Here is an 11,638-nt window from a genome sequence, read left to right on the forward strand (position 1 = left end):
ACTGAGAAGGAATTGTACTGAGAAGGAAAATAAAGTGAAACCATTATATATTATATACAATTACACATATATTTATATTTATATGCATGTATGTATATTAGGGCGGTCCCTCATTTTTTCCATTTCATGTAAAAACCTTATATATGAAATTTTATGGCGATTATTTTTCCAATCGATGAAAAAACTTTACCAGTTCATTGTTGTGTCTAAAAAACGAATACTACAAAAATTGTGAAAATCGGGCCAGATTATGATTTTGCTCCAATATGCCAGTTACAGATAATTTGGGCCCCATAATATAGCTAATATTAAAATCTGACCCGATTTTCACAAATTTTTGTAGCATTCGTTTTTTAGATACAACAATAAACTGGAAAAGTTTTATCATCGATTGGAAAATAATTGTGGCCTGTAGAATTGACCTTTGGTCCCATATAAATTATATGAAAACAAAGATCCCTCTGGTGACACGGGTTAACGTTAATCGATATCCATAAAATTTCTTAAATAAGGTTTTTGGATCAAATGAAAAAAAAAATATGGTAGGCTTTTCAAAAAAATAATTTTGTCATTTTTTCTACCGCTTTAATGTATATACATACAGGTTTAACAACAAGAGGTTTTATCATGAATTACCAGGTATTTTGGTAGCTGTCACTTTTGAAGGTTTTACTCTTTGACATTTGACAAGTAGAAATATTACTAAAAATGAAACGATACACGCTTCAACAGCGCATTGAAATTACTTAAATTCACTACAAAAATGGAAAATAAAGCATTTTGAGGCTCATTTCCAAATCTGTGGCTACTTCAACAAGCAAAATTGTCTCATCTGGGGATGGAAAAAACTCAAGAGTTATTGTTGAGAATGCTCTCCATCCTCAAATTGTGACTGTTTGGTGCGGTTTAGAAACACACGGTGCTCTTGAATCAAATTTAAATGGAAGGTGCTTACACCTGGGAAGTTGTTGCGGATTCTGAAACTACAATGTTTATAGATGAGAAAAATCAAAAAACAAAAAATAATCGCCGGAGCGCTTTTTAAATAAATCGCGATTCAAGTTGACATTTTTAGGGGTTGTTTAGGTTTTTGCGAATTTGCTTGGAAACCGCAAGTCCTATTAAGATGGTAATAAAGAAATTGTTGTAGCTATCAAAATTCTCTACAAGATTGACCTTAATGATATTTTCGTAAGTTTTACAACTTTTTAGATATAAAAGTTTAAATTGGGACAATTCAAATTCAATTCAATTCTCTATCGCCCCCTTATAAAAATGTCATGACTGCAATGTCCCAACTTAAACTTTTATATCTAAAAAATGGTACGACCTAAGAAAAATTACATAAGCCAGTCTTGTAGAGAATTTTTACAGCCGATAAGACTTGCCGTATTCAAGCAAAATCGCGAAACCCTAACAAAAAAACCTAAAAATGTAAACTGAGCATCTTTATCTCAAAAATGGTACAGCCTATAAACAAATCATAAACGTCAATCCTGTAGAGAATTTTCACAGCTACAACATTTTCTTTAGCTCAATTTCGATTGGACTTGCGGTTTCCAATCAAAATCGTGAAAACCTAAAAAACACCCAAAAATGTGAATTTTGACCGCGATTTATTTAAAAATCCCTACAGCGATTTTTTCTTGTTTTTGGATTTTTCTCATCTATGAACATTCCTGTTTCACAAAAACTTCCCCTGAGTAAGCGGTTTTCATTAAAAGTTAGTTAAGACGCACCCTTCATGACATTGTATTATAAGGGGGCGATACAGTCAGTGCATTGTCCCAATTTGAACTTCAATATCTCAAAAATGGTAAAACCTACGAATATACCGTAAAGGACAATCTAGCTTTTCATAGCTACAACATTTTCTTCAGTCTTATTTTGATAGGACTTGCGGTTTCTAAGCAATATCGTGAAAACCTAAACAACCCCTAAAAATGTCAACTTGAATCGCGATTTATTTAAAAGGCGCTCCGGCGATTTTTGTTTGTTTTTTGATTTTTCTCATCTATGAACTTTGTAGTTTTAGAATCCGCAAAAACTTCCCAGGTGTAAGCACCTTCCATTTAAATTTGATTCAAGAGCACCGTGAACACTTTATTTATCTGAGTGGTTCGGAACAGACGATAAATTTAATAATCATTATTAATAGTTATTTACATGCTTTTTAACATGTATGTACCTTATCATTCATCCTCATGTAATGACGTAGTGAACGAACGATGATAATTTAACTATGCCCGCAGTACAGTTCATACGACATTGATCTACAATATCGACGCCGATTGTTTCACCTTCGTAGATTTTTTCATCCACCTAAATTCCAATTACCACACCTAGACTTCATCGAGGCAAATTTACCAGGTAAAAAAGAACGCGATCTCAGTCTTCTCCAAAAAAATAAAACAAATTTCGAATTCAATTATTGTACGCGTATAAGGGATATACATTAGGGCGGTCCAAAAAATTACAAACATTTTTTTAGGACCTACCCCCAAATTGTTTCCATTTGATCCAAAAACCTTATATATGAAATGTTATGGAGATTGGCTACCGGCCACAAGTCGTTTTTTGAGCGACCCTAATATACGTTATATACCCTAAAATTTGATGCGATGAAAATGTTCCTCATCGAACTAATGTTTTAAGGCGAATATTTGGACGAAATCCGTTTCAGACAATTTGAAGTCTATTTAGCCGTGTCCGTCCATCCGCACGATAACTCTTGAACGGATCAATGGATTTGGTCCAACATTTGGTTTTCGTTATATTTTATCCCGTCCGTCTGGCCCGCACTATAACTCTCGAACGGATCTGACGATTCGGTCTAAAATTTGGCCTTCGTAATATTTTTTTTCCAAATATAGTTTATGTTCGAAGATGGGCCATATCGAACCACCTCTTCGGGTACCTCCCCCACAAAAGAGATAAATCTCGAAGGAAGCAATAGATTTGGCCCAAACTTTACACATCGTAATATTTCTCCCAGACATAGACCAGCTTCGAATATGGACTATATGGGTTTCGGGTACCTCCCACACAAACTTTAACATTTTCGCTTAAGTGCAGTTTAAGAGCTACTCGAAGATCGTCTGAAAGTACTTTTTGTGGCGCTGTTTATAGTAATATTTTAGGCCGATCCATTCTTACTGACATAATGTCGAAAGGAGTTATTAACATTGCTCATTGTAATATGTCTTTCTTACTTACATCATGTTCGAATATGGACTACATCAATCCACTCTTAGGGTACCTCCGAAACACAAAATTTCAAAATATTTCGCTAATGCGCAGGTTAGGGACATGTCTAGGATCGTTTTGATTTTTTTTTTCAGCGGGTGGTCCTAGCGATCACAACATCCCTACGGGACAAGGGAGACTTCTCTCATATCAATGAGTGCACCCCGATTCATATTTAGCTCAATGATATGGGACCTACTGTATATCGCCGAGTCCGAACGGCTTGTCTTAAGACACCACTTGTGGAGAAGATATTTAAGGCTGAAATACTCAGGAAATATCGCCAACATTACTGAGGGGTGTTTTGCCACCGTTGAAAATTGTTGATGTTGCCTGACCGGGGAATCGATTGCACCACGGTGGCTCCATATTACGACAGTATAATTTATATCGGGGGTCGGGTCCACACCGACTAACATAATTACCATAAAGGTGGAAACCCCTTACGGACACCGACTATGGTCTTAAAGGTAGTAATCGATTTGCTCCAATCTTTGGAAATCGCAATCGTTCTTCAAAAATTACGTCAAAATTGAAAATGCAGTATATCGGTCGATTTCTTCGGTACATTTCCCACAAAAGTTCAAATATTTACGCTTAAGAACAGGTTGAGACCTGTTCGCGGATAAAATTTAAACTTTATTTCTATCCTGATAAGAATAGCTATAGATTGATATTTTTATTTCATTTATTGATATATTTGGTCAATTTGTATTTTATATATATATATATTTTGTATAACTCCCATAGAACGGTACCTCCCGATTTTGGTAATCTTAATGATTTTAGCAGCATTATTCAACTGAAATGTCTGAAATTTGGCATTTAGTCTTCCTTGGTGGTATAAAATATTCCGACAGAGAATTTTCGATACAGGTCCACATTTTGATATCGCCCCCACAGGACGGTACCGCCCGATTTTAGTAATTTTGAAGATTTTAGCCGCATTATACAACTGAAATGCCTGAAATTTGACATTTAGTTTTCGTTGATGGTATAAAATTTTCCGACAGAGAATTTTCGGTACAGGTCCACTTTTTGATATACATAGCCTTCAAATAACGCCACCGCTAGATTTTCGGTATTTTTAAAATTTGAATATATATAATTTAAGGTGGAGGGTATAATTAGAGTTCAAAATCACCCCATTCTGCACTTTTCAGTAATAAAAACATTTATTTTACAGTTTATTTAGAGAAGTATCACTGCATTAATTTCCCTACTTCCAGCCATATAGTGGGAACAGAAGGGCGGGCTTTTTTGTTTTGTATTTTCTTATCTATATATGTAAAAGAGCTTAGTGATCAGTGAGTAAGTGACTGAGTGACTGACAGATGATCGCCCAGACGAAACGGCTGAAGCTAGTAGATTGAAATTTTAAGTGTGGGTTGCTGTTGGTGTGCTGGGGTGAGATAAGGCTGGGTTTTTGGAAATTCGAACTGGAAGGATACGAAAAGTACTAAATATGGTACCCTTTGTATTAGGCAAACGGGAAGAGCTAGAATTCTGAAATTTGGAATGAGGGTAACAGATCGAGATTTAGAAAGATGTACTAAAAGGTTTTGGGAAATTCGACCTCTAAGTGTACGAAAAGTACTAAATTTAGCACCAATTGTATATTTTGAACGGATTTAGCTAGAAACTTGGAATTTGGTATGGAAATGAAGGTTGGGAAGTGGTGTTTATAAAAGGAAATGTTTTGTAAAATTAGTACTCATGTGTACGAATAGTACTAAATGGTACTAAATTTAGTACAATTTGGATTTAAGTGAAAGGATAGAGCTGGAAACCTGACATTTGGAATTATGGTTACTGACGGAGTGTAGGATTGAGATATTGGGGTAGTTTTGGAAAATCGTATTTATGTGTACGAAAAGTACTAAATGGTACTAAATTTAGTACAACTTGGATTTTGGTGAACGGATAGAGCTAGAAACCTGAAATTTGGAATTAAGATTACTGACGGAGTATAGGATTGCGATATGGGGGTAGTTTTCGAAATTCGTACATATGTGTACGACAAGTTCTAAATGGTACTAAATTTTTTACAGCTTGGATTTGGGTGAACGAATAGAGATGGAAACTTGAAATTTGGAATTAAGATAACTGTTGAAGTGTACGATTTATATATGGGATAATATTAGTACTTATGTTTAGGAAAAGTACTAAATGGTACTATATTTGGTACAATTTGGATTTGTGTGAACGAATAGAGCTGGAACCCAGCAATTTCATACTTATGGGTACGGAAAGTACTAAATGTTGCTAAATTTGGTACAATTTGGTTTTGGGTGAAAAGATAAAACTGTTATCCTGAAATTTGGAATTACGATTATCTTTGGGGTGTAGGATTGAGGTAATTTTGGAAATTAGTACGGAAAGTACTAAATGGTACTACATTTTGTACAATATAAATTTAGGTGAACGGAAATGATGAAATTTGGTATTAAGATTACTTATGGAGTGTACGATTGAGGTAGTTTTGAAAATTCGTACTTATGAGTACGGAAAGTACTAAGTTTGGTACAATTTGGATTTTGATCAACAGATTGAACTGGAATCCTGAAATTTATAATAAAGATTACCTATGGAGTGTAGGAGTGAGGTAGTTTTGGAAATTATGGGTATGAAAAGTAGTGAATTGCACTAAATTTGGTACAATTTAGATTTGGGTGAACGGATAGAGCTGGAATCCTGAAATTTCGAGTTAAGGTTACTGTTCGAGTGTAGGACTGAGGAAGTTTTGGAAATTCATACTTATGGATACGGAAAGGATAGAGATGGAACCCGGATATTTGAAACTAAGATTACTGTTGGAGTATAGGTTTGATATGGTTTTGGAAATTCGTACTTATGAGTACGAATAGTACTAAATGGTACTAAATTTGGTTCAATTTGGATTTGGGTGAACGGATAAAGCTGGAAACCTGATATTTGAAATTAAGATTACTGTGAGTGTAGGTTTGGGGTGGTTTTGAAAATTCGTTCCTATTTTGCGAAAAGTACAAAAGTGCAATATGGTACTTAATATAGTATAATTTGGATTTTGGTGAAAGGAGAGAGGTGGAATCCTGAAATTTGGAACTTAGATTACTGTTGGAGTTTAGGACTGAGATAGATTTGAAAGTTCGTACTTATGGTTACTAAAAGTACTAAATGGCTCTAAATTTTGTACAATTTAGATTTGGGTGAACGGATAGAGGTGGAATCCTGAAATTTGGAATTACTGTTGCAGATAACTATATATCTAAATTAAGATTACTGTTGGAGTGTAAGTTTCAGGTGGTTTTGGAAATTCGTACTTTCATACGAAAAGTATTGATGGTATTAGAAATAGAGGAGGAATTCGAAAAGTATTGATGGTATCACAAATAGAGGAGGAATTTGGAAATTTGGTATTATAGCCGCTATTGGTGTGTAGGGCTGAGATATGGATGTTGTTGTGGATATACGTACAATAAGTGTACGAAAATTACTATATGGCACAGAATTTGGTTCAAATTGATATTATGTGAAGGGGTACAGCTGAAATTGTGAAATTCGGTATTAGTATAGCAGTTGGCGTTTTAAGTGAAGATAGAGAGGATGTTTTGGAATTTCGTACTTATGTACACGAAAAATACTTAATCGCGATTGGGATATAGTTTTGGATATAAGGAAATAATTTTTGAAATTTATACATATTACAAGTACTAAATTTGGTACCAGTTTGGTGTTGCATGAAAGGATATGGGCAGAATTTCGAATTGTTGTGTTGGTGTCTAAATAAGAAATTTTTAACTGCATACAAATTCTGAAATTAGGCTGTGGGCTGGCTGATTTATTGAGAAATACGAAATGTACTAAATGATATTAAATTTGACGTTGGGTGTAGCAATGAAGTTGGAATTATATATTTAGTGTGTGAAAACTACAAAATTGCAATACATTTGGTATTGGGCTTAGGAATAGAAGTGGAATTCCGATTTATTATTTATTTGTAAGGTTCATTGTTAGAGGTGGTCGTACAATAAGTGTACCAGAAGTATTAAATAATACTAAATATTGAAGCTCTGGTATTGAGTGAATCGATAAATGAAAATTGTGATGAGGAACGCTGTGTAGATTGGATCAGAATGTTTATTAAAATCCGCCTTTAAATGTATGAAAAGTTTCTACATGTAACAAGTAGAGCTAAAACTGAACAAATAATGTACTGAAATCAAAAAGCAGTAAGTTCATTAGAAAAGGTAGATCTATGCGGCTAATTTTTTACAAGAGGGTTTTTACATTCTGAGAATAAAAAGCCTAAAATAAAATAACAGGTTTTGAATAAAAGTTTTCCACATTTTGATGTCACAAAATTTGGTTGGAAAATGTGAATAAAATTTTTAAATATAGCATAGACTGCAATTTAAAATGTAGCCCGCAGTTCAAGTGTAGGGGTCTTTCTTGAAATTCGAACAAAACGTGTATGAACAGACTTAAACGAAATTAAATATAAATTCAAATTGATACGAGTATTAGCACATCAACATTTTCCAGTGTTCACCATATTAAATACTGTTTATTTGTATATTATTCCTTTTCCGCATACGAAGTAGCGGGCATTTTGCTAGTCTAGTATAATGTAATCAATTCCAAGTGATATCTGAAAATGAAATTTTTCGTCGTTCTCATGGAGGAATGCCCTACATTGCATGCGTTTCATCACAATTTTGAATAGGACTTTACTGTTCACTTTTCTGCCCACTGTTGGCTTGTTAACATCAGATATAAGTCTCTATATATACATATCATCCCCTCAATTATCACCGAAAGGCGACTAGGGAAACTTCTCTCAATGAGTGCATCCCGATTCATATGAGGTCAATGAAATGTGATCTGAGTAGGTGCTCGCTGTACATCCTGCAAGTATTTGGAAGTTTGGCAATCAGTTTCTGACTCCACCGTCTAAGAGTACACTTTTGAGAGTTTGTAGACTCACAATGAAACAAGTTGTGGTCCCCAACTTTACATCGTTAGAGTAACTACATAGCCATGCTTGGAAAGTTTGTTTTCCCTTATGGAATTGATGTAAACAGTAATCCTCAGATCTTGTGAGGTAGTCAGACATTTCTTAACGACTGATGCAAGAGATTTGAATTTAATTGTTAGAGTTTGGAATATATTTTAAACATCAAAATTTGGAAATACAAATGTATGTAAATGTCCATATGGAAATTGACTGCCACAATAATGAAAAGAGCTCTTGGCAGGATTTTTCTTCCAAGGTTGTGAAAATAAATTTCTGGGTACATAAGCAGCATCGTCACCTGGCTTTCTAGCTTGCTTCATTTCTAACATAATAAAAATAAAAGAAAAAAGAAGGTCGAGCCAATTTCGAGCTAGGTTGCCCTTTTCTTTTTTATTATTTTATTTTTATTATGTCAAAAATGAAGCAAGGCAAGAAATCCAGGCGACGAGGTTGCTTATGTACTCATGCTTTACAATATTTTTAGGAACATCATGAAGTTTGGTCTCTTTCATGATGTTCCTAAAAATATTGTACTTCTTTATGTCCATATTAGAAGTATTCTCTCTCTCAAAAATGTAATACACTAACTCCGAACCCGACTTTTTTCAACTACCCAATTCAATCAAACAAAATCATATAATTTTTCAGAACTTTTTCATTGTATATATTTGTTTTTCTTTTCTTTGTTTCTTAAAAATATTATAAAAGTTGTTTTTTCTTTCTCAAAACAGTTTATCAAAAAGTAAAACTTAAAAATAATAAAAAATAAAAACTAAATGAAATTTAGAAACATAAAATATTTTACATTTGTTGTCTATCTTCAGACAAGCACAAGAAGTATCCAAAAAGACGATACAGTATTTACATTGTTGGGTTGTGTGTACATTTTGATATTTAAGTTATGGCTCTAATATTTACACACGGAGGACCTGAGGATTTTACGTTAATATTCAACATCTTCTTTTTCTTCTTTGTAGACTAAACACGAACTTATAAATAGTTTTTTATCTTTTTTTCGTTCGATTGTACGTAACGTTGTTTAAAAAAGAAGCGACGGTTGAGTTTCTGTTTCTTCGTTTCATCTTCCAGGTACTGCAGATTAATTGAGGTAATCGAGTGTTTGTTTGTGGGAGGTTTTTGTAGCGTTTTTAACGCGTGCAAGCGCGTTTTTTGTTTCGTTTTTCTTCTTTGCCTTTGAGGAACCTTGAAATTGGAAGCAGCATTTGGGCCAAGCCACATGCGATACTAGTTCACATGACACCGAATTGTGTCCTTCGTCTCCGCCTTATTCTTAATAGCCGTACAAGTAGGGGTACATGGGCACAAAGATGGCAGGACCCAGTTGGCGTTCTTGGGGCATGTGGGTTTTCATGTGCTTCTTGAGGTGGTCGCGGCGTCCGAATTTCTTGCCACAGGCTGTGCAGGGATAGGGTCTCAGACCGGTGTGGATGCGCTTGTGGCGTGTAAGCTCTTCGTTGCGGGTGAATGTTTTGCCACAGGTTTCGACGTCACACTTGAAGGGTCTTTCGCCGGTGTGAATGCGAATGTGTCCCTTCAATTGGCCATTGTTGGAGAAGGCAACATCACAGTGGGGGCATTTGAATTTCTTTGGTCTTTGTTTGCGGGCATTGACGGCTTTCAAGTGGGCTTCCTCGGCCATAACACGAGCATATTCCTGTTCCATAATTGTCAAGGCATAGGGATCCAATGCATAAGCGGCAGCTGCAGCAGCGGCGGCGGATGGAGAAGTGGTAGGTGCTACATTTGGTAATCCAGCAGCTGCGGCGGCAGCATAATAAAGGTCACTGGCCGATGGTGGCATCATGTGCATGGCTGAAGCAGGATGCATAGGATTTTCCAGCGAGCCATAGATGTGGGAAGTTGGTGGTGCTGCATAGTTGAGAGTCTGTGGTACCATGTGAGCGGTTGTAGTATTGATCCCTGCTGGTGAGGAGGTGTCCATCTGCATACTGTTGTTGAAGCTTTCATCGTAAGATTTACTCGAGGAACTGCTGGACGAAGCACATTCGCGATCACTTTCATTGCCACTGAAGGACAAGTTCTCAGCTTTGATTAGTGTTGAGGTAGATGATGCTGACATATCCTCAGTGGACGAGTTATATTCCGATTTTACCAACGGCTGTTGGACTGGTACCTCCTCTGGTGTTTTGTTAGTTTCGTCACGGGAATTGCAATCCCAAGGACGGAATAGTCTGGAGTAGGTTTGTGGTGGGTGCATATTCAAGGTAGACATGTTGTTGTTGTTTTTAATTATTTCTTAGCTGTGTCAATTAACTTTAAAAAAAGTTTGTAAATTTGTTTTTTCGTAGTTTTTTCTTTTTGTGTGTATGTATAAGAAACACTTTCACTATTTGTTTAAAAATGTTTTTTTTTTTGTTTTCGTAAAAATCGTTTTCTGAGATTCGTATGTGTTCTCGTTAAGATCCGTGGTGGAACTGATTCACTCAATGTTTTGCGCACAGTATATAAACGACGACTGTGAAGAGGCAGTCATCAGGACTACCTACTTCGTTCATAGAGATTTTTGTGTTATCCTCATGAGCCTGTGTGTGTGCGTGTGTGTTTGTTACCTAACCCAATAGAAAGTGTCTTCGAGACAACATTGATGAATCGTGCACGACATACCCAATTCGTTCACGACTCTTTGCAGACAGCCCTTTGGGATTGTTGACGACATTTTCACACAAGTGTCCGCCTATTCATGCACGACATCTTGGGGGACAGGGTAAGCGAAGTTGTCGTCGGTGACAATGTACATGACACTGTCTTGCAGATAGTCGTTGATGACAGTTTTAAAGACACTGTCTTGCAGATAGTCGTTGATGACAACTTTACAGACACTGTCTTGCAATTAGTCGTTGACGACAGTTTTAAAGACACTGTCATGCAATGAGTCGTTGACGTGATAAATAACCGCAGTTCCTCCAATAACCCCATTTAAAAAGAAAAGAAATTTTTTTTGAATATATAATAATGCATATATAATTAAAGTAAATAAAGTAAATTCAAACATTGTATTTTTCAAAGAGTATATAATTAAAAATAATTAAAATGATAACATAGTTATAATAAAAATTAAAACAAATAGTAATAATTATAAAATTGGAAATATTTTTAAATTTTTGTTTTCTGTTTATCGTAATTTAAAAGTTGGATGGAAGTGCTGGGAACATTTAAGTTTTCTTCCCTCAGAATTGCCAATATATTATCTCCCAAACTTCTAGATACTTTGTGCTTCAAAAAAACATCCCTCAATTTATCACGCAGTGTTGGCTGGAATTGGGAACTTTCGTCACAAACAGGCAAATCTTCAAGGAATGGTTCAAACTGGGAATTTTCGTTGTAAACTGGCAAAACTTCAACATTATTATTGTC

At 35.4% G+C, this 11,638-nt stretch overlaps 1 protein-coding gene across 1 annotated transcript; it reads right to left on the reverse strand.

The window, feature by feature from the left end:
* Positions 1 to 9,533: 9,533 nt before the first annotated feature.
* Positions 9,534 to 10,496, reverse strand: hkb (zinc finger transcription factor huckebein). The gene has a single exon (XM_073967067.1). The coding sequence runs from the start codon at positions 10,494 to 10,496 to the stop codon at positions 9,534 to 9,536; it is 963 nt and encodes a 320-aa protein (XP_073823168.1).
* Between the last annotated feature and the right edge of the window lie 1,142 nt (positions 10,497 to 11,638).

Source organism: Musca autumnalis, unplaced genomic scaffold, assembly GCF_047663935.1.
Source record: "Musca autumnalis isolate F117 unplaced genomic scaffold, ASM4766393v1 scaffold_1, whole genome shotgun sequence".
NCBI lineage: Eukaryota > Metazoa > Arthropoda > Insecta > Diptera > Muscidae > Musca > Musca autumnalis.

Coding starts and splice junctions, on each gene's coding strand:
- hkb (XM_073967067.1), bottom strand. CDS start 10,496: ATGTCTACCTTGAATATGCACCCACCACAAACCTACTCCAGACTATTC.